This window comes from Procambarus clarkii, chromosome 37 (genome assembly GCF_040958095.1).
Source record: "Procambarus clarkii isolate CNS0578487 chromosome 37, FALCON_Pclarkii_2.0, whole genome shotgun sequence".
NCBI classification, from domain to species: Eukaryota; Metazoa; Arthropoda; class Malacostraca; order Decapoda; family Cambaridae; genus Procambarus; species Procambarus clarkii.
In genome coordinates this window covers 13,591,719-13,618,405 of record NC_091186.1, presented here as the reverse complement: position 1 = coordinate 13,618,405, position 26,687 = coordinate 13,591,719, and the positions used below count along the sequence as shown (strand labels likewise).

Sequence of the window (26,687 nt, the reverse complement as noted above, 5' to 3'; positions counted from 1 at the left end):
TAATAATTCATTTCAGAAGGACGTATGATCCTCCTCCCCCACCCCCCTCCTCCTCCTCCTCCTCCTTCCCCCTCCTACTCCTCCCTCCTCCTCCCTCCTTCCCCCTCCTCCTCCTCCTTCCCCCTCCTACTCCTCCCTCCTCCTCCCTCCTCCTCCCTCCTTCCCCCTCCTCCTCCCCCCCCCTCCTCCCCCTCCTCCTCCCCCCCCCCCCTCCTCCCCCTCCTCCTCCAAGCGCGTAAGTCACCACTTGATTAGCTGTTATATTTGCCGTGTAGCGGCCCTCGGTCACTCTGGGAGGCCGCCAGCCTTACTGTTGGGTTTAGTCTTTTAGCACGCACACCAGGGTGCGCAAGTGCCGCACAGGTGACGCATGCGTGGCTCCGAGGTTGATACCTGGTTGATACCTGGTTGATGGGGTTCTGGGAGTTCTTCTACTCCCCAAGCCCGGCCCGAGGCCAGGCTCGACTTGTGAGAGTTTGGTCCACCAGGCTGTTGCTTGGAGCGGCCCGCAGGCCCACATACCCACCACAGCCCGGTTGGTCCGGCACTCCTTGGAGGAATAAATCTAGTTTCCTCTTGAAAATGTCCACGGTTGTTCCGGCAATATTTCTTATGCTTGCTGGGAGGACGTTGAACAACCGCGGACCTCTGATGTTTATACAGTGTTCTCTGATTGTGCCTATGGCACCTCTGCTCTTCATTGGTTCTATTCTACATTTTCTTCCATGTCGTTCACTCCAGTACGTTGTTATTTTACTGTGTAGATTTGGTACTTGGCCCTCCAGTATCTTCCAGGTGTATATTATTTGATATCTCTCTCGTCTTCTTTCTAGTGAGTACATTTGGAGGGCTTTGAGACGATCCCAATAATTTAGGTGCTTTATTGCGTCTATGCGTGCCGTATATGTTCTCTGTATTCCCTCTATTTCAGCAATCTCTCCTGCTTTGAAGGGGGAAGTGAGTACTGAGCAGTACTCAAGACGGGACAACACAAGTGCCTTGAAGAGTACAACCATTGTGATGGGATCCCTGGATTTGAAAGTTCTCGTAATCCATCCTATCATTTTTCTGGCTGTCGCAATATTTGCTTGGTTATGCTCCTTAAACGTTAGGTCGTCCGACATTATTATTCCCAAATCCTTTACATGCTGTTTTCCTACTATGGGTACATTTGATTGTGTTTTGTACTCTGTATTATGTTTAAGGTCCTCATTTTTACCGTACCTGAGTACCTGGAATTTATCACTGTTAAACATCATGTTATTTTCTGATGCCCAGTCGAAAACTTTATTAATATCAGCTTGAAGTTTTTCAATGTCCTCAGCCGAGGTAATTTTCATACTGATTTTTGTGTCATCTGCAAAGGATGATACGAAGCTGTGAGGCTTCCAGGGTGACGCATGCGTGGCTCCGAGGCTTCCAGGGTGACGCATGCGTGGCTCCGAGGCTTCCAGGGTGACGCATGCGTGGCTCCGAGGCTTCCAGGGTGACGCATGCGGGGCTCCGAGGTTTCTTAATGCGACGTAGACAGTACTGGAAGGTTCCTTAATGCGACGTAGACAGTACTGGAAGGTTCCTTAATGGGACGTAGACAGTACTGGAAGGTTCCTTAATGCGACGTAGACAGTACAGAAAGGTTCCTTAATGCGACGTAGGCAGTACTGGAAGGCATTTAAGAGTAGCACACATAGTACTGAAACTCACGTTTCAGTACTACGAGTCGTCAGTACTAGGAGTCGTTTGCCTCATTGTTTGGTTAACTAAAAATTATAAACTATAGCGGAGAGAGTTTATGCCGATCTCACACGCCTGAAAATGATGAACAGACGACGTTTCGGGACCGAAATGTCGTCGATTCTTCGTTTTCAGATTAGTGGGTGAAATGGGGTGTCCACCCATTTCCCCATTATTCCCCAAAATGGGTCTCCATCACGTTATTTGCGACTCATCGCCAGTGGAGAGATTGTTCGTTATCACTTCCCGCGATAACGCAGGCTATGATGAGTAGAATCCGGAGAGGAATACCTGCGGTACTGGAAGATTTCCTTGGATGAGGCATGCGATAGTGGCGCTGCGTTTCTCGGTATCAATGCGCGTCATGTTTCGCCGAGGTGGAATAGAGGGGGGAGTATAAGTCCATGCAGGTCAGGACGGCTTCCGCAGTCATTTCCTGCGTCGCTGCGTCGACGTGGGTGGAGCAGTCCTGCGCAGAGCGCCGGAGGCCGGAGCGCACTCTGGGGGAGGGTACTTGTGACGCACTCGAGAAGCTCTATAATTGTTCCTAAGGAGGTGGTTCTATAATTTATATATGCAGGGGTACTAAGGGGTCCTGGGGGAAGCCACATGTATGGTACTAAGGGGTACTGGGGGAAGCCACATGTAGGGTACTAAGGGGGTCCTGGGAGAAGCCACATGTAGGGCACTAAGGGGTCCTGGGGGAAGCCACATGTAGGGTACTAAGGGATCCTGGGGGAAGCCACATGTAGGGTACTAAGGGGGTCCTGGGGGAAACAACATGTAGGGTATTAAGGGATCCTGGGACAAGCCACATGTAGGGTACTAAGGGGGTCCTGGGGGAAGCCACATGTAGGGTACTAAGGGGGTCCTGGGGGAAGCCACTTGTAGGGTACTAAGGGGGTCCTGGGGGGGAACCACATACATCGCAGCTTGACGAATGTCACAAACGAGACGGCTTTGTCTCGCTCCGGTTTCCAGCGGGGGCCACGCTGGGAGGCCAAAGTACGGGGAGCTTCCAATTTGCTTTCTAAGCAACGCCACGCCCTGCTAGCTAGTACACTGACCATTCCGCCGGCCCTTGCGATCTCACAAGTACACAACCGGAGCCACAGGATGACGCCTTCACGCAAAGAGAACCTTGGAGACGCCCACACAGCAGCCTAAGATTTCACAACGTCAAGAAACTGCTGTACTAAAGTGCCCTTATCCTAACCAACCACGGGACTCAAAACAGTAAACGGGACAGTACGTCAACTTCACCAGCCGTTTTCTAGTACGACGATTTTGGGCCTTTAGTAGAGGATACGTCAAAATACGACGTTCTATTAGGCGGACGGGTTGCATAGAGGACGATCCATACGGACCAGGAGGCGCGTAGACAAGTTTCTTGCACAGAACAGGATGCGTTACGGGATGACGCATGCGGTCCACCAGGGGGAGGCTTGCGTTACGGGATGACGCATGCGGCCCAGCAGGGGGACGCTTGCGTCACACGAGCCCGGAGTACTTGGAAACGCTGAGGGTTAAAAGGGGGAGCTTTAAAATCTTCACCTACGGCATTCAGCGTCTAGTGTGATCCGGGGGCGCTCAGCCTCTTGTGAGATCCGGGGGCTCTCAGAGTCTTGCGAGATCCGGGGGCTCTCAGAGTCTTGCGAGATCCGGGGGCGCTCAGCGTCTAGTGAGATCCGGGGGCGCTCAGCGTCTAGTGAGATCCGGGGGCGCTCAGCGTCTAGTGAGATCCGGGGGCGCTCAGAGTCTTGCGAGATCCGGGGGCGCTCAGCGTCTTGCGAGATCCGGGGGCGCTCAGCGTCTAGTGAGATCCGGGGGCGCTGAGCGTCTAGTGAGATCCGGGGGCGCTGAGCGTCTAGTGAGATCCGGGGGCGCTGAGCGTCTAGTGAGATCCGGGGGTGCTCAGCGTCTAGTGAGATCCGGGGGCGCTCAGCGTCTAGTGAGATCCGGGGGCGCTCAGCGTCTAGTGAGATCCGGGGGCGCTCAGCGTCTTGCGAGATCCGGGGGCGCTCAGCGTCTAGTGAGATCCGGGGGCGCTGAGCGTCTAGTGAGATCCGGGGGTGCTCAGCGTCTAGTGAGATCCGGGGGCGCTCAGCGTCTAGTGAGATCCGGGGGCGCTCAGCGTCTAGTGAGATCCGGGGGCGCTCAGCGTCTAGTGAGATCCGGGGGCGCTGAGCGGAAACAGCCTGCGGATGACGGAGGCGCGCGGGAGATGCCCCTGAAGGCCCGCAGGAAATTCCCGCCGGTGAGACAGGAGTCGTCGGGCCGCTTGCGGGCCCCAACTGGGGCTCCTCACTGCTCGCCTTTGTTGCTCCTGTGTTGACCACGTCGACGTCGCTGTGTTGACCACGCCGACGTCGCTGTGTTGACCACGACGACGTCGCTGTGTTGACCACGTCGACGTCGCTGTGTTGACCACGTCGACGTCGCTGTGTTGACCACGCCGACGTCGTTGTGTTGACCACGTCGACGTCGCTGTGTTGACCACGCCGACGTCGTTGTGTTGACCACGCCGACGTCGTTGTGTTGACCACGTCGACGTCGTTGTGTTGACCACGTCGACGTCGTTGTGTTGACCACGCCGACGTCGTTGTGTTGACCACGTCGACGTCGCTGTGTTGACCACGTCGACGTCGCTGTGTTGACCACGCCGACGTCGTTGTGTTGACCACGCCGACGTCGCTGTGTTGACCACGCCGACGTCGTTGTGTTGACCACGCCGACGTCGCTGTGTTGACCACGCCGACGTCGCTGTGTTGACCACGTCGACGTCGCTGTGTTGACCACGTCGACGTCGTTGTGTTGACCACGTCGACGTCGCTGTGTTGACCACGTCGACGTCGCTGTGTTGACCACGTCGACGTCGCTGTGTTGACCACGTCGACGTCGCTGTGTTGACCACGTCGACGTCGTTGTGTTGACCACGTCGACGTCGTTGTGTTGACCACGTCGACGTCGCTGTGTTGACCACGTCGTTGTGTTGTGTGCGGCGTCGTTGTGTTTGTCACGTCGACGTCGTTGGGTTGTATGTGACGTCATTGTGTTGACAACAATGGCGTCGTTGCATTGTGTGACGTTTCGAAGCAACAGAAGTGCGTCGGAAGGTCGCTAGCCCTGTAGGTTGTAGCTGCGTCTTGGGAGGACGGAGCGAGCCAATACAGGTTTGTTACTAACCACCAACTGCTAGGCCAGCTGCCTCCACGCCCGCCTCTCTCCCACCTGCCTCCACGCCCGCCTCTCTCTCAGCGTCCTCCACGCCCGCCTCTCTCCCACCTGCCTCCACGCCCGTCACTCTCTCAGCGTCCTCCACGCCCGCCACTCTCTCAGCGTCCTCCACGCCCGCCGCTCTCTCAGCGTCCTCCACGCCCGCCGCTCTCTCAGCGTCCTCCACGCCCGCCACTCTCTCAGCGTCCTCCACGCCCGCCTCTCTCTCAGCGTCCTCCACGCCCGCCACTCTCTCAGCGACCTCCACGCCCGCCTCTCTCTCAGTGTCCTCCACGCCCGCCTCTCTCCCACCTGCCTCCACGCCCGCCGCTCTCTCAGCGACCTCCACGCCCGCCTCTCTCCCACCTGCCTCCACGCCCGCCACTCTCTCAGCGTCCTCCACGCCCGCCGCTCTCTCAGCGTCCTCCACGCCCGCCGCTCTCTCAGCGTCCTCCACGCCCGCCTCTCTCCCACCTGCCTCCACGCCCGCCTCTCTCCCACCTGCCTCCACGCCCGCCTCTCTCTCAGCGTCCTCCACGCCCGCCACTCTCTCAGCGACCTCCACGCCCGCCTCTCTCTCAGTGTCCTCCACGCCCGCCTCTCTCTCAGCGACCTCCACGCCCGCCTCTCTCTCAGCGACCTCCACGCCCGCCGCTCTCTCAGCGACCTCCACGCCCGCCTTTCTCTCAGCGTCCTCCACGCCCGCCACTCTCTCAGCGACCTCCACGCCCGCCGCTCTCTCAGCGTCCTCCACGCCCGCCGCTCTCTCAGCGTCCTCCACGCCCGCCACTCTCTCAGCGACCTCCACGCCCGCCGCTCTCTCAGCGTCCTCCACGCCCGCCGCTCTCTCAGCGTCCTCCACGCCCGCCACTCTCTCAGCGACCTCCACGCCCGCCACTCTCTCAGCTGCCTTCACGCCCGCCACTCTCTTAGCTGCCTTCACGCCCGCCACTCTCAGCTGCCTTCACGCCCGCCACTCAGCTGCCTCCACGCCCGCCGTTCTCTCAGCGTCCTCCACGCCCGCCGCTATCTCAGCGTCCTCCACGCCCGCCGCTCTCTCAGCGTCCTCCACGCCCGCCACTCTCTCAGCTGCCTCCACGCCCGCCACTCTCTCAGCTGCCTCCACGCCCGCCGCTCTCTCAGCTGCCTCCACGCCCGCCACTCTCCTAGGTGCCTCCACGCCCGCCGCTCTCTCAGCTGCCTCCACGCCCGCCACTCTCTCAGCTGCCCCCACGCCCGCCGCTCTCTCAGCGACCTCCACGCCCGCCACTCTCACAGCGTCCTCCACGCCCGCCACACTCTCAGCGACCTCTACGCCCGCCACTCTCTCAGCGTCCTCCACGCCCGCCACTCTCTCAGCGACCTCCACGCCCGCCGCTCTCTCAGCTGCCTCCACGCCCGCCGCTCTCTCAGCTGCCTCCACGCCCGCCGCTCTCTCAGCTGCCTTCACGCCCGCCACTCTCTCAGCGTCCTCCACGCCCGCCACTCTCAGCGTCCTCCACGCCCGCCACTCTCTCAGCGACCTCCACGCCCGCCACTCTCTCAGCTGCCTCCACGCCCGCCACTCTCCAAGCGACCTCCACGCCCGCCGCTCTCTCAGCGTCCTCCACGCCCGATACTCTCTCAGCGTCCTCCACGCCCGCCACTCTCTCAGCGACCTCCACGCCCGCCACTCTCTCAGCTGCCTCCACGCCCGCCACTCTCTCAGCGACCTCTACGCCCGCCACTCTCTCAGCGTCCTCCACGCCCGACACTCTCTCAGCGTCCTCCACGCCCGCCACTCTCAGCGTCCTCCACGCCCGCCACTCTCTCAGCGACCTCCACGCCCGCCACTCTCTCAGCTGCCTCCACGCCCGCCACTCTCCAAGCGACCTCCACGCCCGCCGCTCTCTCAGCGTCCTCCACGCCCGCCACTCTCTCAGCGTCCTCCACGCCCGCCACTCTCTCAGCGACCTCCACGCCCGCCACTCTCTCAGCTGCCTCCACGCCCGCCACTCTCTCAGCGACCTCCACGCCCGCCACTCTCTCAGCGTCCTCCACGCCCGCCACTCTCACAGCGACCTCCACGCCCGCCGCTCTCTCAGCGACCTCCACGCCCGCCACTCTCTCAGCTGCCTCCACGCCCGCCACTCTCTCAGCGTCCTCCACGCCCGCCACTCTCTCAGCGACCTCCACGCCCGCCACTCTCTCAGCGTCCTCCACGCCCGCCACTCTCCCAGCTGCCTCCACGCCCGCCACTCTCTCAGCTGCCTCCACGCCCGCCACTCTCTCAGCTGCCTCCACGCCCGCCGCTCTCTCAGCTGCCTCCACGCCCGCCACTCTCTCAGCGTCCTCCACGCCCGCCACTCTCCCAGCGACCTCCACGCCCGCCACTCTCTCAGCGACCTCCACGCCCGCCGCTCTCTCAGCGACCTCCACGCCCGCCGCTCTCTCAGCTGCCTCCACGCCCGCCGCTCTCTCAGCGTCCTCCACGCCCGCCGCTCTCTCAGCGTCCTCCACGCCCGCCACTCTCCCAGCGACCTCCACGCCCGCCACTCTCTCAGCGTCCTCCACGCCCGCCACTCTCTCAGCGACCTCCACGCCCGCCACTCTCTCAGCGTCCTCCACGCCCGCCGCTCTCTCAGCGACCTCCACGCCCGCCGCTCTTTCAGCGTCCTCCACGCCCGCCACTCTCTCAGCGACCTCCACGCCCGCCACTCTCTCAGCGTCCTCCACGCCCGCCGCTCTCTCAGCGACCTCCACGCCCGCCGCTCTCTCAGCGTCCTCCACGCCCGCCACTCTCCCAGCGACCTCCACGCCCGCCACTCTCCCAGCGACCTCCACGCCCGCCACTCTCTCAGCGTCCTCCACGCCCGCCACTCTCTCAGCGACCTCCACGACGCATGGGGTCGTGGGGACCCTTGGGGAAGAGGAATTCACTGACCGGGCACGACGACAGTGATGGTAAAGAGGAAAATGTTCCATCACTGTCTGCCGTGACAAGGTGATACAGCACACTTTGTTTACTGTTTTTACAGTGTCTTCCCCCCCCCCCCCACACACACACACACACACACACATGTGGTGGAGGCTGACTTCATACACAGTTTCAAGTGTAGATATGATAGAGCCCAGTAGGCTCAGGAACCTGTACACCAGTTGATTGACAGTTGAGAGGCGGGTAGGTGAGTACACACACACATTTTCTAATTGCTCTGTTAATTCAATTATTGAATGCTTTAATTTATATTGCTGTCAGTAAATAAGGCCATTTTACACACGTGCACATTTGGAGGACATTAATGGTTGGAAGCCAGGTCGAGGCTTCAGCTGCCCAGGACTGATATTTAGTGAAGCCAACTCCTTCAGTTTAGCTGCTGGAGAGCCAGATGTAGAAATACGACAGATTGTCTCAAGACGATGATTTACAAGAACGAGGCTGAGGAGTTGATTACCAGAGCTGCACATCTGGTAGGGAAGAAACGACAATGTTTCCGCGCGTCCTGGATCATTACCAAACCGCGTTGAAGTCTCCGGTTATCACGCAGTCCCCGTGGCGTAATGGTAAGCCACTGGCCTGACGTTTCGCGAGAGCTTTATCCTGGGTTCGTATCCTGGCCGGGGAGGATTTACCCGTCGCCAAATCTTAACTGTAGCCTCTGTTTACCCAACATTAAAATGGGTACCTGGTTGTTAAGTGATTCGGCGGGTCGTATTTCGCTAGTGGCTTTACAAGAATGTAAGAATTTTTGTATATATAATTAAACAAATTATCAAGTCGCGTGATTGGTCCCACGACGGACCGAAACCTCGTCGCTTCTTCATTTCCAGATGTGTGGGGGGGGGAGCTGGGTAGCTGCGATTGTTACTGTTTGTAAAGATTTTTGTCTCGTTGATTGCTCTCTAAAACAGGTTATGTCTTGGGTCGTTAAGAGCCGCCTCCTTCCGCTGACAGTTCAACCCGTCCTCTTAAAAATAACGTCGCTTTTCGCTGGTATGCGCTATGGTCAAAAGTGGACGTAATTTGAAATGAAACCGACTCACAAAAGTGACGTACTGTCCCGTTTTCTGTTTGAGTCGTCCGGCTTACTCGGAAAGGTTAGGAGAGGAAACTTTCAATTAACGTTTTTCATAAAGTTTTAAAACTTTATGATAATTTCCTGCCCACCTAACCTGCCAGAGGACCCTTAACTTACTGTTGTTAAAAAAAATCTCAAATTTATTTTCATTTTTTTCCATTTCCAAATTACGTCCACTTTCGGCCATACGGGCAAACGGCCAAAAGCGACGTTATTTTTCAGAGGACAGGTTGGACAGTCTTCTGCGGCAGATCCCCCACTACACTCGCTCGTTCCTGTCGTGAACCTGTTTCTTACGTGTTGGAACACTGATCAACTTCTCTAATTCAAGTCTTTTCCTGAGAAGTTGTACAGGAAACAGCAAAATACTTCCTAGTCTGTCTCAGCTCTTTCTTAGACAATTAGAACTAACTCCCTCTAGAAAAATCGTGATTTCTTAAAAGATTGATACCTTTCCCCCCCCTCTCTCCTCCCCCATGAACCCACCCCCAACCATGTACCACCTTCAACCCCCCCTCCCCCCTACACCTCCACTACTTCCTCCTCCCCCCTGACAGTGCAATATACACCCTGGAGTACACCCCAATCACCCACCCCAATCACCCACCCCAATCACCCACCCTCAATCTCCAATCCTTGTCGACGTCGTTCCGGAATAAAACATCGCATTTCCTCGCCAAAATCCCCCAACGGACTCAAAATATGATGTACTATAGCGGCCCCTGACCCTGTTTGCTTTGCGTGTGTCCACCGGGTAGGTTGGCTTCGGGCAGTTTAGCACGTCGTTTCTGTAACGTTATGACAACTGGAGAGGACGGGATACACCGTCACTCGCCCCAACCTGCTGCCCGTTTCGTTGAAGCTCCCTCACGGTGCAATTGAAACTGGCTCCTCCCTCGTTGAACCTGGCTCCCCCCTCGTTGAACCTGGCTCCCCCCTCGTTGAACCTGCCTCCCCCCTCGTTGAACCTGCCTCCCCCCTCGTTGAACCTGGCTCCCCCCTCGTTGAACCTGGCTCCCCCCACGTTGAACCTGGCTCCCCCCTCGTTGAACCTGGCCCCTCCCTCGTTGAACCTGGCCCCTCCCTCGTTGAAGCTACTTCCTCACGACCCGGCCGACCATCTACGAAGTATCATCTTGTGTTTACGAAGTAGCACCTTGTGTCTGCGAAGTGTCGCTCTTGTGTGGCTGGGGACCACAACAGCAGCAGCAGCAGCAGCAGCAGCAGCAGCAGCGGGGAGGTGGCCCAAGGACCTCTGTCATAACGAACCCCTCCCCCCCCCCCTCCCCGACTGCTGCAGCAGCAGCTGTCGTCACCAGTAAAAATATCCTACGTTCCTACCCCAGTTTTTTTCCCCTCACCTCACCCGGCGAAGGTCAGCAATTGCGTCCAGCTGAACGTCTCAGAACCTCGAGTCTCCGGTAAGAACATCAACAGGAAGCAATGAGGTGACTCGAACCAGCCGTCATATATATATATATATATATATATATATATATATATATATATATATATATATATATATATATATATATATATATATATATATATATATATATATGTGGGACTTCACCTTATACCTTATAGTTAACCCTCGTACCACGACATGATATACTGGATGCTTGTTCGAGGCGCTGCTAAAAGTTGATTTTGTCATTGATGTGTCACGTTAATGTGATTTAGGGAGGGGGGGGTCCTATGGACCTGTATTAAACTCCCCTTCTTCACGATGAGGGAGGGGAATGGTTGATGTAAGGGGAGGAGGATGGTGTAGGGAAAGGGGGGGGGGGAGGGAGGAGAAAGTTGCAAGAGAAAGGGAGCCTAGGAGGAGAGTGCTGGGAGGGCCAGACCATGAGTACCCGCACGGGGCTCTGGCCTGTGGTGGCACAGCTGGGGAGGCTAGTTGTGCTCTCCCCCTCTCCTCTCCTGCTGCCCTCCCCACACCCTGCTGCCCTCCCCACCCCCTGCTACCCTCCCCACCCCCTGCTACCCTCCCCACCCCCTGCTGCCCTCCCCACCCCCTGCTGCCCTCCCCACCCCCTGCTGCCCTCCCCACCCCCTGCTACCCTCCCCACCCCCTGCTACCCTCCCCACCCCCTGCTGCCCTCCCCACCCCCTGCTGCCCTCCCCACCCCCTGCTACCCTCCCCACCCCCTGCTGCCCTCCCCACCCCCTGCTGCCCTCCCCACCCCCTGCTGCCCTCCCCACCCCCTGCTGCCCTCCCCACCCCCTGCTACCCTCCCCACCCCCTGCTGCCCTCCCCACCCCCTGCTACCCTCCCCACCCCCTGCTGCCCTCCCCACCCCCTGCTACCCTCCCCACCCCCTGCTGCCCTCCCCACCCCCTGCTACCCTCCCCACCCCCTGCTGCCCTCCCCACCCCCTGCTGCCCTCCCCACCCCCTGCCACCCTCCCCCACAAAGAACCAGGTCATCCCACCAATGGATACCAGTCTATATGCAAAGACTTACTTGCGTATTCAGCGCCACACCTTGTGAGACTCATGGGTGCGTAGAGAGAGAGAGAGAGAGAGAGAGAGAGAGAGAGAGAGAGAGAGAGAGAGAGAGAGAGAGAGAGAGAGAGAGAGAAGGGGGCTTATGGGGGGGGGAGGGGAGAAAGACGGGAGACATGGAAAAGACGTAAAAAATCCGGCTACAGTTCAAGGGAGGGCCGCTATCAGCTATGTGCGTGGGAGTGTCTCGGCTGAGCCACCAGCCTCCCACCGTCCTCTACTTATTGCCTGGGAGTGTCTCAGGCGGCACTATTTCCCCCCTCCCCCCTACCCCCCTGCTAATTGCGTGGGAGTGTCTCAGCTGTGCCTCCAGCCCTCCCCCCCCCCACCCACCCCAGCGTGGGGGGGGGGATATCCCAGGTAGAGCACAGGGCCCTGACACCCCCTCCCCCCGCCTACTGCGTGGGAGTGTGTCAAGTGGCACACCCCCTCCCATCCTCTCCTATCCCCTCCCACCCCCTCCCACCCTCTCACCACCAGCGTGGGAGGGGGAGCGAGAATACAGAATGCATTTCACCAATTGCAAAGAAAAAAATGGAATTCCATAAGTCAACTGCCACACACCTGTTAAGGTAAGCAGCGCCAGGGACCTAAACTAGCACTTGGAACCTAAACTAGCACTTGGGACCTAAACTAGCACTATTTCTAGCACATTTCACCCTGATGCTCCTGTTCACCTAGCAGTAAATAGGTACCTGGCAGTTAGACAGCTGCAACGGGCTGCTTCCTGGGGAGGGGGGGGTGTAACAAAAAAGGAAGCCTGGTCGAGGTCCGGGCCGCGGGGACGCTAAGCCCCGAAATCGTCTCAAGATAACCTCAAGATAATACTCTAATTTTCAGTTCTATTCTGACACCCAGGTTGCTGGTAATGATGAACTTGGCTGCTCTGTTGAAAAAAAAAATCATGTCAGTTCAGATATCTATTTCAGATATCAGCTATCTATTTCAGATATCAGATATCTATTTCAGATATCAACTATCTATTTCAGATATCAACTATCTATTTCAGATGTCAGCTATCTATTTCAGATGTCAGCTATCTATTTCAGATATCAGCTATCTATTTCAGATATCAGATATCTATTTCAGATATCAGATATCTACATCAAGTATCTTCTATTTAAGGCCTGTGTGTCAGACTTCTGTCGAAAGCTATCGAGTCCTCTCTGAACACTGCATTACATTTCAATGTTTCGTCAAGGCATTGACCATATGCGCACAGCTCAAGGCTACAACTGTATGTTGACTGTCCCATACAGCTAGTGAACATACAGCTGTATGTATGTGTTACGGCCCTCTCGGGTCGCAACTGGGTTCTTACTCTGATGTTGTTAGAGGAAGGGTATCCGGCCCCAAGCCAGTAGTGGCTTTCAAGGGATGTGATCCGTAACGCAAGTAAATTAAAAGGGGAAGGGAAATAAAGTAAAAAACTTAACATAATATAATGATCACCGTCACCAATAAATATATATAAACGATTACACGGTGGGGGGGGGGTATAAACACTATAATACACTGTCGTCTTCTTCTGAAGACCCTGGATCCTCTCGGTGCTCTCGTGGCCTCACGACGAATCCTTCGAGAAGCTGAGTCTACCCCGGCCACAGGTCAGCCAAAACACAGTTCCACTGGGGCACCGCCGTGGAGGCCGTTAACCACAAGTCCAGCAGATGGCTGGCAGGTTCCGAATCAGCAACGCTGGTTAGGCCACTCCACGAGCGGTACTAGGGTAGCGCCCTAGTCAGGAGCCTCGTGTGATACCACAGATCACTCTCCTTTTTGCAATACCCCAGTGGTTAAGCGTCTCCACCAGTCAGTCCCGGGTACGACAATCCTTCAACTGCCACTTCACTGGCAGGGTAACACCACAGTGTTCATCCGGGAGGCGACTCACAGCTGCTGCAGCAAAACACTTGGTGTCGAGACGGCTGCCTTGGGTAGACTGACTCAACTTCCATTACAGCAGTCCCAGGTCGACTCTGTAAGCAGACACGTCATCAATAACAGGGACACACAAAAGCATCTCACAGGCTCAGACACAAACGCCCGACGTATCCACTCCATAGATGGCGTTGTTGTCTGAGCACCACCTCACCAGAGGTCAGCAGCGGCTGTGTTGTGAGCTGAACAGGACTGGAAACTGGCCCTCGTGGCCAGTACACCTCGTCCTCACCAGGTGTCGTCGTCCATTTGGAGGGGGTTTCGGGAGCTGACCCACAGATGGCGTGGTCGTCACTGCTCCGTGCTCGGACGCTGGATTCGGGTCCGTAACAGTATGTATGTAAGTAATGTAGAACATACACCCTGTATGTATCGGATTCACATTCAGGGTGGATTCTGATACCTCTCTGTGGTGTCTGAACCTACCTTGCCCAGTGGGTTCAGAGTATCATCTTGAGGTAATCTTGAGATGATTTCGGGGCTTAGCGTCCCCGCGGCCCGGTCCTTGACCAGGCTTCCATGACACATGCATCATTCCCATGTGTTACACCAGTCGGTAAGGGGGAGGGGGAGGGGTGAGGATTTTTGTTTCTTGATATATTTGACTTAGAATCTCGAGAAAGGAAATTAGGTCTGCAATTTCCAGTTTGTGTACATGGTTTATACTCCGCTTGGGAGTCATGTGATAGTGCAATATTTGGAATAGATGGGTGGAACAGTTCATATGCAAGAGCACTATATGTAATATTCGTGTATATTGATAGATTGTTGTTTCTATAATGTTTGTCAATATCAAGTTGTTTATTTTGCTAATGCCTCGGAGCCTTGTTCTTGAAACCTTTAATTGTTTTTTTTTTGGGGGGGGGACTACTTCGATGGTTATGTGATTTATATAATGGCATTCATGGCCTATTTTTGGGGTTGTAGGTGATCCTGGGGTTGGGAAGGGGGGGGGGTGATCCTGGGGTGGGGAGGGATGAGCCAGGGGTGGGGAGGGGGAGGGGTCAATGTGTGGGAGACGGGGGGGGGGTTAGGGGCGGGGAGGGGGGTGGTTCAGGGGTAAGGAGGAGGGGTGATCCATAAAGGGGGAGGTGGGGTGATGTTCCCAAGGGGGGGGGGTGATCCACGGGTGGTGTTGAGGTGGGGGGGAGGGAGTGATCCAGGGATGGTGGGGGGGGGGACGACACGCCTGGCTGCCTGCCGTGTCTGCACGTCTTACACACACACACACACACACACACACACACACACACACACACACACACACACACACACACACACACACACACACACACACAGGCCGGCACATGGTCACCTGAAGTGACTATCATGTATACACGTGTCCTCCCTCCCTCCCCCCCCCCAACACTCCCACAACACCCCCTCCCATGGTAAACGCTCCCAGTCACACGCAGCAGTTACCCTCCACACCTCCGCACGCACTCATTGCGCACGCACTCATTGCGCACGCACTCTCACCTTCACCCCCACTTATGGAATCCCATACGTCAATGTTTGCGGATGACGCGTGTAAGATGATCCAAGAGGACTTGGACAAGCTGCAGAGCTGGTGCGGCAACTGGCTATTAGAGCTCAACACACAGAAGTGTAAAATAGTGGAAATTGGAACAGCCGACAGGAGACCAGAAGCACAGTACACGCTGAAGGGACACTTTTGCCTCCCTGTGTCGACTAGAGAAGAGGCCATGGGCGTGAACACAGCACCAAACCCAATTCTGGAGGCGCGTATACGTAACTTCAGCGGCACTCTGGCACAAGTCAGCAGCATACTGGCACTCTGACAAGTCAGAGTGCCAGTAGTCAAGTCAGCAGATCGTACACAAACCTAAATAAGAGGGCATTTAGATACCTGTACACCGCCAACGTCAGACCAGTCTCAGAGTATGCAGCCCCATCGTGGAGCCCCCCCACCCCCACCCCCCACCCCGGTGGCTAGAAAAGCCGGGTCCAATGGCTAAAGCTCGATTCTGCAAGTATGCAAATAGGCGAGTGCACACGCACACACACACACAAAGGCTCCAGCTACGAGGGGGCCTCGTAGCCTGGTGGATAGCGCGCAGGACTAGTAATTCTGTGGCGCGGGTTCGATTCCCGCACGAGGCAGAAACAAATGGGCAAAGTTTCTTTCACCCTGAATGCCCCTGTTACCTAGCAGTAAACAGGTACCTGGGAGTTAGTCAGCTGTCACGGGCTGCTTCCTGGGGTGTGTGTGTGTGTGTGGTGTGGAAAAAAAAAGTAGTAGTTAGTAAACAGTTGATTGACAGTTGAGAGGCGGGCCGAAAGAGCAAAGCTCAACCCCCGCAAACACAACTAGGTGAAAACAACTAGGTGAAACACACACACGCACACGCACACACACACACACACACACACACACACACACACACACACACACACACACACACACACACACGCACACACACACCATGTCAGGCAGCAGAGGGGCGGCAGCTGGTTGCTCAGGGTAGCAGAGTGCAGACAGGAGAAGCGCAAGGCCCGCAACATGTTACTGCTCAGTATTTGTGCATATCAAGGCTCCAGCAGCTGTTGCAAGATAACTTGTTCTGGTATAGCTTTCAGGGTCAGCCCTTCCCCCCCTCCACCACCCCCCACCCCCAATCAGGGACAGTTTGGGGTGGGGGTGACATTGGGTGCGGGTGGGGACATGTCAAGCCAAATACAGACTACAAAAGCCCGGGAAAGTTCGGGAAAATAAGGTGATAAAACCCCAAACGGAAGCCTCTGCCGAGGACGCCTCCACCGAGGAAGCCTCTACCGAGGAAGCCTCTACCGAGGAAGCCTCTACCGAGGAAGCCTCTACCGAGGAAGCCTCTACCGAGGAAGCCTCCACCGAGGAAGCCTTCCGCCGAAGAATCCTCCGCCGAAGAATCCTCCGCCGAAGACGCCTCCACCGAGGAAGCCTTCCGCTGAAGAATCCTCCGCCGAAGAATCCTCCGTCGAGGACGCCTCCGCCGAAGAATCCTCCGCCGAAGAATCCTCCGCCGAAGACGCCTCCACCGAGGAAGCCTTCCGCTGAAGAATCCTCCGCCGAAGAATCCTCCGTCGAGGACGCCTCCGCCGAAGAATCCTCCGCCGAAGAATCCTCCGCCGAAGACGCCTCCACCGAGGAAGCCTTCCGCTGAAGAAGCCTCCGCCGAAGAAGCCTCCGCCGAAGAATCCTCCGCCGAGGAAGCCCCTCACATCAAGGACGCCTCAGGAAATATACTGAAGGAAAACAGACAACAAGAACAGGGAACTGGGAAGAACTGGGATAAAAAATATTGAGAATACACCAGGAGGAACATAGAGAATGTTTGTCCCGCCACAGAAAGAGAAATTACACATTCAAGTCGATAACAGAACTGGAACATGAATTCCAATTCCAACGGAAAATAAGTACCAACGAACTAAAGTTCCAAATAATACACATTGTAAAGAGCAACACAAAGCCCATTAGTTTTGACAACTATATATATATATATATATATATATATATATATATATATATATATATATGTTCGTATCTCAAATAACAACCTCCAGTACCACTATGTTCCTTGACGAAAACTAACGTGCAACATTACGGACAGTACCAAACGAAGCTAAGAAGAGCAGCAGACTACCGCTCACTGCCTAGACAATCCAGCAGCTGCGTGAGGGCCTCGAGAAACACAGCCACTAAACATCAGACTACAGCACCAAGCCACCACCAGGGTGTGGAATACGATCGACATGTTAGAAGATCCAATGTTAGACAGATTACTCCAAGATGTGACGCCCCGCTCCCACAGCTGGTGGCCCAAGATGAGACGCCCCACTCCCACAGCTGGTGGCCCAAGATGAGACGCCCCACTCCCACAGCTGGTGGCCCAAGATGAGACGCCCCATTCCCACAGCTGGTGGCCCAAGATGAGACGCCCCACTCCCACAGCTAGTGGCCCAAGATGAGACGTCCAGCTCCCACAGCTGGTGGCCCAAGATGACACGCCCCACTCCCACAGCTGGTGGCCCAAGATGAGACGCCCCATTCCCACAGCTGGTGGCCCAAGATGAGACGCCCCACTCCCACAGCTAGTGGCCCAAGATGAGACGTCCAGCTCCCACAGCTGGTGGCCCAAGATGACACGCCCCACTCCCACAGCTGGTGGCCCAAGATGAGACACCCCACTCCCACAGCTGGTGGCCCAAGATGAGACGCCCCACTCCCACAGCTGGTGGCCCAAGATGAGACGCCCCACTCCCACAGCTGGTGGCCCAAGAGACTCGATCTACTCGATAAAAACCGGGCCCTACAACATGTAATTCCAAGATGAAATACATACCAAAACCACCTCCTCCCCACAAAAATAATTAAACAGAAGATGAATACACGCACACCAGCCTCAGAGAGTATATATATATGTGTGGATACTTCACAGTATTCATCTATAGATACTCATATATGTTGAGATGCAGGGGATTAATTAGCCTTAAAGACACTGGCAGCTCTCTGAGAAAGGAGAGCGAGCCTAGCTTAGCTATCGAACACAAACACATCGTTCAGCAAGGCGGACAGCCCGCCTGCTATCATAGTTCACATATCGTGTCAGCAAGGCGGACAGCCCGCCTGCTATCATAGTTCACATATCGTGTCAGCAAGGCGGACAGCCCGCCTGCTATCATAACTCACATATCGTATCAGCAAGGCGGACAGCCCGCCTGCTATCATAACTCACACACCGTGTCAGCAAGGCAGACCGCCCGCCTGCTATCATAACGCCCTCTATATTCCCAATTTCCCAAATTGTTCCTACACCTGCACCTCTCCATCTTCTTGAAGTGGCCTTGTAGAGCGACGGTCTCGCTTCTTGCAGGTCGGCGTTCAATCCCCGACCGTCCACAAGTGATTGGGGCACCATTCCTTCCCTCCGTCCCATCCCAAATCCTTATCCTCGTACCCTGGCCAGTGCAATATAGTCGTAATCCCTCCCAGTTATTTCTCCTGATAATTACCCCCTTACCTACGCCCCCCCTTCCCCCCATTACCTCCCCCTCCCTTATGTAAGGTCTCTGGGGCCCGCTCGCCAGACTTCCCCCCTCCCCCCTCCCCTGTTTCACTATCACTCCCCCCTCCCCTGTTTCACTATCTCCTCCATCATCTCTCTAATAACTATTACTCTGTTATCTCTTCTTTATCACCCTTACCCTCCTGGTTTCATTCCCGCTCCCTCGTCTTCTCTTCCCTCCCCCACCTCTCCCCTTCTCTTCCCCCACCTCTCCCCCTTCTCCTCCCCCACCTCTCCCCTTCTCTTCCCCATGTAGGCATCTAACTCTCCCTAGCACAAACAGCACGCTCCAGTGGCCTCGGGCATCCCCCCCCCCCACCACCACCCTGGAGGAGCCTCTCCTGCAATGAACAGTGAGCTTCTCCTGCAGTAAACAGGGAGCCTCTCCTGCAGTGAACAGGGAGCCTCTCCTGCAGTGAACAGGGAGCCTCTCCTGCAGTGAACAGGGAGCCTCTCCTGCAGTGAACAGGGGGCCTCTCCTGCAGTGAACGGGGAGCCTCTGCTGCAGTGAACAGGGAGCCTCTCCTGCAGTGAACAGGGAGCCTCTCCTGCAGTGAACAGGGAGCCTCTCCTGCAGTGAACAGGGAGCCTCTCCTGCAGTGAACAACGAGCCTCTCCTGCAGTGAATAAGGAGCCTCTCCTGCAGTGAACAGGGAGCCTCTCCTGCAGTGAACAGGGAGCCTCTCCTGCAGTGAACAGGGAGCCTCTCCTGCAGTGAACAGGGAGCCTCTCCTGCAGTGAACACAGGCTATACTTCCTGCCTCTCCCTAAGCCTCTCCTCCCTTCTCTCAATCTCCTCGCATCCTTTCTCTCCTCTTCTATCTATCCTGTCTCTTCCCTTAACACTTTTAAACGTTTTATCTAACATATTATTGTCTTGATTATCTTCTTATGTCTCCTTTCCCGCGGTCAACATTTCTCCTGTTCCAGTCTCCCGTCCCACACTGTCCTTCTCCTTCATTTCTCCTCTTACGTAATCATTCATTACTTCTCTGTCCACTCTGATTTGCCTCTCTCATCTCCCCTCACTCTCATTCCAAGCTTTATCATCCTTTGGGGTTCGCTATCCTATTTATTTTTCCCTTCCTTCTTCTTCTTCTCTATCCCCCCTCACGTCTTCTCTTCTTCCTTTCCCCCCACTACATTCCCCGCCTCTTCCTCTTCTCTCACTTATCCACCCTATGCCCATTCCCCTTTCTCTGGCGCTGCTCATTCCTCACCTCCTTACCATTTCAATAAGCAGCTTCCTGATGTCTTGGAAGGTCTGCTGCATAACTATAACCAAGAGGGCAAGTGTAGCCTCTTTCCTGACCAGAGGGGAGAGAGGGCAGACTCAAACTATTCATTAAGGCGTCGTGGTATCTAGTGGTGTGGCGTGCATGGGTAGGCAACATGTTCCGCATTTTCCAAAACCTAGAAATGAAGTCTACCGAGAGGGGGTAGCACGGGTCTTGTGAGAGATTCATCTAAGAGGTACAGTGGAACCAAGCTGGAGCCAATCAGTTCGACAGTTGTGACTTAAGATACGGGTGTTTGGGAGTCGGTTTCCTTATCAGGATCCTCTACAACAACTCCTTTTCCTCTCATCAATGGTTCCTCCCTCCCCCCCCCCCCCCCCCCCCCTGTTATCCGCATTGGTTGAGATTCATCTCTACTTCCACACCCTTCTATCAAGCTATCTCTTGTCTCTCTCTGGGATTCATGTGGTGGACGACCTCGTAAATCTCAGAGGGAGATGGGACATCCACTAGAGGGGGGGGCAAGCTGTGTGGTTTTGCTGGGTCACTGATTTTCATCTCTGCTAGTGTGACCCTTTCTCGCGATGACCCCCAAGTTCGCGAAGTTTCCCACAAGATGCAGCAGTCGAGAGACCTTCAACCCCATAGGTAGAAAGTTCAGGGTAACTTCCATGACTGACGTGTTGCTAAGGATATATATATATATATATATATATATATATATATATATATATATATATATATATATATATATATATATATATATATATATATATATATATATGAACCTTGCACAGTTTACGGAAAAGTCAAGAAAAATGAACGGAACGCAAATTCAGGAATTGGTTCGAGATGACTCAATTATTTTATCAAGTTTACTGGCATGGACCTAAGATGACTACAGTCAGATGGCAGCTTCTTTACCTGTGCCTCTTCTTCCGGATTAAGCACAGAGATCCGACCAAATGTCTTGTGTGAGGGAAGCCACAGTCTCACATGATAACACGCAACACTCAAGCCATGTTGGGGTCTAGGTCGTCTCCGGTGAGGCACTCAAATAAGTGAATCCAAAATGACCCAGTTGTAGGTTTTAAGAGACTTGTGAAGAACGTGGGGGTGCAAGCCAACCGCATCGCTGTTTGTGAACTTTGACTCTACCAGGGGTTCCGTAGAGACCACACGGCCCGAGGCTCTTAGTGGCGTAAATACTTAACCTAATCCACGTACATGTTGTGTCGTGTGTGTGTATGGCCATACTGACCTTCTGTCTCTCGGGGGGGGGGGGGGGGATATACACACTGTGAGCCTTGTATATGTCGTGACTGACCAGTCATCACGTGAAGGATCAGACTATTCAAATGTCTGTGGTGCATCCTTGTCTATGGCTACACACAAACACACACACACACACACACACACACACACACACACACACACACACACACACACACACACACACACACACACACACACACACACAAGGGGCCTCGTAGCCTGGTGGATAGCGCGCAGGACTCGTAATTCTGTGGCGCGGGTTCGATTCCCGCACGAGGCAGAAACAAATGGGCAAAGTTTCTTTCACCCTAAGTGCCCCTGTTACCTAGCAGTAAATAGGTACCTGGGAGTTAGTCAGCTGTCACGGGCTGCTTCCTGGGGGTGTGTGTGTGTGTGTGGTGTGGGGAAAAAAAAAAGTAGTTAGTAAACAGTTGATTGACAGTTGAGAGGCGGGCCGAAAGAGCAAAGCTCAACCCCCGCAAAAACACAACTAGTAAACACACACACACACACACACACACACACACACACACACACACACACGCACGCACACACACACACACACACACACACACACACACACACACACACACACACACACTCGCTTCAGATGGTTAAAGTGGCAGGAACGAGAGAAACATTCGACCCAAGCGAGCATCTGAGAGCATATATAAGCTTTGCTGAGACTTAAAGCTTAAGATCCTCACCTATTCTTTACGCCAAAGTAAAGTCAACTGTCTCAATCTTCCTCGTTGCTTCTCTTGTATTATAAATGTTAAGTTAAGGATGGACTTTACTCAGGACGATATTATTACAACCTTTTGAAACCTTTTCGTCAAGATTTGATAAAACACTTACGGTCAAGGGCGCCTGACAGCTGGGTGGACAGCGCTTCGGATTCGTAGTCCTGACGTTCCGGGTTCAATCCCCGGTGGAGGCGGAGACAAATGGACAAAATGTTTCAATCACCCTGATGTCCCTGTTCACCTAGCAGTAAATAGGTACCTGGGATTTAGACAGCTGCTACGGGTTGCTTCCTTGGGGTGTGTAACAAAAAGGAGGCCAGGTCGAGGACCGGGCCGCGGGGACGTTAAGCCCCGAAATCATCTCAAGATAACCTCAACAGAAGGAAGCATTTTCCATTAAGTCTGCTCTCATAACTGCCTGCGTCTGTACACCGTTGTTAGTTCTTTGTAATCTGCTCAGCCAGCTCCTTGATGAGTCCACAGACCTCAGCCAGCTCCTTGATGAGTCCACAGACCTCAGCCAGCTCCTTGTTGAGTCCACAGACCTCAGCCAGCTCCTTGTTGAGTCCACAGCCCTCTGCCAGCTCCTTGATGAGTCCACAGACCTCAGCCAGCTCCTTGATGAGTCCACAGACCTCAGCCAGCTCCTTGATGAGTCCACAGACCTCAGCCAGCTCCTTGATGAGTCCACAGACCTCAGCCAGCTCCTTGATGAGTCCACAGACCTCAGCCAGCTCCTTGATGAGTCCACAGACCTCAGCCAGCTCCTTGTTGAGTCCACAGACCTCAGCCAGCTCCTTGATGAGTCCACAGACCTCAGCCAGCTCCTTGATGAGTCCACAGACCTCAGCCAGCTCCTTGATGAGTCCACAGACCTCAGCCAGCTCCTTGATGAGTCCACAGACCTCAGCCAGCTCCTTGTTGAGTCCACAGACCTCAGCCAGCTCCTTGATGAGTCCACAGACCCCAGCCAGCTCCTTGATGAGTCCACAGACCTCAGCCAGCTCCTTGATGAGTCCACAGCCCTCAGCCAGCTCCTTGATGAGTCCACAGACCTCAGCCAGCTCCTTGATGAGTCCACAGACCTCAGCCAGCTCCTTGATGAGTCCACAGCCCTCAGCCAGCTCCTTGTTGAGTCCACAGACCTCAGCCAGCTCCTTGATGAGTCCACAGACCCCAGCCAGCTCCTTGATGAGTCCACAGACCTCAGCCAGCTCCTTGATGAGTCCACAGCCCTCAGCCAGCTCCTTGATGAGTCCACAGACCTCAGCCAGCTCCTTGATGAGTCCACAGACCTCAGCCAGCTCCTTGATGAGTCCACAGCCCTCAGCCAGCTCCTTGATTAGTCCACAGCCCTCAGCCAGCTCCTTGATGAGTCCACAGACCTCAGCCAGCTCCTTGATGAGTCTACAGACCTCAGCCAGCTCCTTGATGAGTCCACAGCCCTCAGCCAGCTCCTTGATGAGTCCACAGACCTCAGCCAGCTCCTTGATGAGTCCACAGCCCTCAGCCAGCTCCTTGATGAGTCCACAGACCTCAGCCAGCTCCTTGATGAGTCCACAGCCCTCAGCCAGCTCCTTGATGAGTCCACAGACCTCAGCCAGCTCCTTGATGAGTCCACAGACCTCAGCCAGCTCCTTGATGAGTCCACAGACCTCAGCCAGCTCCTTGATGAGTCCACAGACCTCAGCCAGCTCCTTGATGAATTCGCAGACCTCAGCCAGCTCCTTGATGAGTCCACAGACCTCAGCCAGCTCCTTGTTGAGTCCACAGACCTCAGCCAGCTCCTTCATGAGTCCACAGACCTCAGCCAGCTCCTTGTTGAGTCCACAGACCTCAGCCAGCTCCTTGATGAGTCCACAGACCTCAGCCAGCTCCTTGTTGAGTCCACAGACCTCAGCCAGCTCCTTGATGAGTCCACAGACCTCAGCCAGCTCCTTGATGAGTCCACAGACCTCAGCCAGCTCCTTGATGAGTCTACAGACCTCAGCCAGCTCTTTGATGAGTCCACAGACCTCAGCCAGCTCCTTGATGAGTCCACAGACCTCAGCCAGCTCCTTGATGAGTCCACAGACCTCAGCCAGCTCCTTGATGAGTCCACAGACCTCAGCCAGCTCCTTGTTGAGTCCACAGACCTCAGCCAGCTCCTTGATGAGTCCACAGACCTCAGCCAGCTCCTTGATGAGTCCACAGACCTCAGCCAGCTCCTTGATGAGTCCACAGACCTCAGCCAGCTCCTTGATGAGTCCACAGCCCTCAGCCAGCTCCTTGATGAGTCCACAGACCTCAGCCAGCTCCTTGATGAGTCCACAGACCTCAGCCAGCTCCTTGATGAGTCCACAGCCCTCAGCCAGCTCCTTGATGAGTCCACAGCCCTCAGCCAGCTCCTTGATGAGTCCACAGACCTCAGCCAGCTCCTTGATGAGTCCACAGACCTCAGCCAGCTCCTTGATGAGTCCACAGACCTCAGCCAGCTCCTTGATGAATTCACAGACCTCAGCCAGCTCCTTGATGAGTCCACAGACCTCAGCCAGCTCCTTGTTGAGTCCACAGACCTCAGCCAGCTCCTTGATGAGTCCACAGACCTCAGCCAGCTCCTTGTTGAGTCCACAGACCTCACCCAGCTCCTTGATGAGTCCACAGACCTCAGCCAGCTCCTTGTTGAGTCCACAGACCTCAGCCAGCTCCTTGATGAGTCCACAGACCTCAGCCAGCTCCTTGTTGAGTCCACAGACCTCAGCCAGCTCCTTGATGAGTCCACAGACCTCAGCCAGCTCCTTGATGAGTCCACAGACCTCAGCCAGCTCCTTGATGAGTCCACAGACCTCAGCCAGCTCCTTGTTGAGTCCACAGACCTCAGCCAGCTCCTTGATGAATTCACAGACCTCAGCCAGCTCTTTGATGAGTCCACAGACCTCAGCCAGCTCCTTGATGAGTCCACAGACCTCAGCCAGCTCCTTGATGAATTCACAGACCTAAGCCAGCTCCTTGATGAGTCCACAGACCTCAGCCAGCTCCTTGATGAGTCCACAGACCTCAGCCAGCTCCTTGATGAATTCACAGACCTCAGCCAGCTCCTTGATGAGTCCACAGACCTCAGCCAGCTCCTTGATGAATTCACAGACCTCAGCCAGCTCCTTGATGAGTCCACAGACCTCAGCGAGCTCCTTGTTGAGTCCACAGACCTCAGCCAGCACCTTGATGAGTCCACAGACCTCAGCCAGCTCCTTGTTGAGTCCACAGACCTCAGCCAGCTCCTTGTTGAGTCCACAGCCCTCTGCCAGCTCCTTGATGAGTCCACAGCCCTCAGCCAACTCCTTGATGAGTCCACAGACCTCAGCCAGCTCCTTGATGAGTCCACAGACCTCAGCCAGCTCCTTGATGAGTCCACAGACCTCAGCCAGCTCCTTGATGAGTCCACAGCCCTCAGCCAGCTCCTTGATGAGTCCACAGCCCTCAGCCAGCTCCTTGATGAGTCCACAGCCCTCAGCCAGCTCCTTGATGAGTCCACAGACCTCAGCCAGCTCCTTGATGAGTCCACAGCCCTCAGCCAGCTCCTTGATGAGTCCACAGACCTCAGCCAGCTCCTTGATGAGTTCACAGACCTCAGCCAGCTCCTTGATGAGTCCACAGACCTCAGCCAGCTCCTTGATGAGTCCACAGACCTCAGCCAGCTCCTTGATGAGTCCACAGCCCTCTGCCAGCTCCTTGATGAGTCCACAGCCCTCAGCCAATTCCTTGATGAGTCCACAGACCTCAGCCAGCTCCTTGATGAGTCCACAGACCTCAGCCAGCTCCTTGATGAGTCCACAGACCTCAGCCAGCTCCTTGATGAGTCCACAGCCCTCAGCCAGCTCCTTGATGAGTCCACAGCCCTCAGCCAGCTCCTTGATGAGTCCATAGACCTCAGCCAGCTCCTTGATGAGTCCACAGACCTCAGCCAGCTCCTTGATGAGTCCACAGCCCTCAGCCAGCTCCTTGATGAGTCCACAGACCTCAGCCAGCTCCTTGATGAGTTCACAGACCTCAGCCAGCTCCTTGATGAGTCCACAGACCTCAGCCAGCTCCTTGATGAGTCCACAGACCTCAGCCAGCTCCTTGATGAGTCCACAGACCTCAGCCAGCTCCTTGATGAGTCCACAGACCTCAGCCAGCTCCTTGATGAGTTCACAGACCTCAGCCAGCTCCTTGATGAGTCCACAGACCTCAGCCAGCTCCTTGATGAGTCTACAGACCTCAGCCAGCTCCTTGTTGAGGCCACAGACCTCAGCCAGCTCCTTGATGAGTCCACAGACCTCAGCCAGCTCCTTGTTGAGGCCACAGACCTCAGCCAGCTCCTTCATGAGTCCACAGACCTCAGCCAGCTCCTTCATGAGCCCACAGACCTCAGCCAGCTCCTTCATGAGTCCACAGACCTCAGCCAGCTCCTTGTTGAGTCCACAGACCTCAGCCAGCTCCTTGTTGAGTCCACAGACCTCAGCCAGCTCCTTGATGAGTCCACAGACCTCAGCCAGCTCCTTGATGAGTCCACAGACCTCAGCCAGCTCCTTGATGAGTCTACAGACCTCAGCCAGCTCCTTGTTGAGGCCACAGACCTCAGCCATCTCCTTGATGAGTCCACAGACCTCAGCCAGCTCCTTGTTGAGGCCACAGATCTCAGCCACCTCCTTCATGAGTCCACAGACCTCAGCCAGTTCCTTCATGAGTCCACAGACCTCAGCCAGCTCCTTCATGAGTCCACAGACCTCAGCCAGCTCCTTGTTGAGTCCACAGACCTCAGCCAGCTCCTTGATGAGTCCACAGACCTCAGCCAGCTCCTTGATGAGTCCACAGACCTCAGCCAGCTCCTTGATGAGTCCACAGACCTCAGCCAGCTCCTTGATGAGTCCACAGACCTCAGCC

At 55.2% G+C, this 26,687-nt stretch overlaps 2 protein-coding genes across 5 annotated transcripts in view; both read left to right on the top strand.

Moving 5' to 3' along the window:
• TfAP-2 (transcription factor AP-2) overlaps positions 1-26,687 on the top strand; it is a 287,300-nt gene that overhangs the window by 27,388 nt on the left and 233,225 nt on the right. The window lies entirely within an intron of this gene.
• Positions 11,605-24,764, top strand: LOC138371922 (uro-adherence factor A-like). The gene is made up of 8 exons (XM_069336975.1): positions 11,605-11,731; positions 13,127-13,149; positions 14,996-15,238; positions 16,199-16,612; positions 22,166-22,897; positions 22,929-23,040; positions 23,169-24,625; positions 24,759-24,764. Exons 1-8 carry the CDS (start codon positions 11,605-11,607, stop codon positions 24,762-24,764), a joined length of 3,114 nt encoding a protein of 1,037 aa, XP_069193076.1.

What these genes read in the sequence shown, in the direction of transcription:
- LOC138371922 (XM_069336975.1), top strand. Translation starts at nt 11,605, where the DNA reads ATGGGGGGGGGAGGGGAGAAAGACGGGAGACATGGAAAAGACGTAAAA. An exon ending in AGCCAAAACACAGTTCCACT is followed by an intron (nt 13,150 to 14,995) that starts GGGGCACCGCCG and finishes GACGCGTGTAAG; the next exon opens with ATGATCCAAGAGGACTTGGA. An exon ending in AGCTCCTTGATGAGTCCACA is followed by an intron (nt 22,898 to 22,928) that starts GCCCTCAGCCAG and finishes TTGAGTCCACAG; the next exon opens with ACCTCAGCCAGCTCCTTGAT.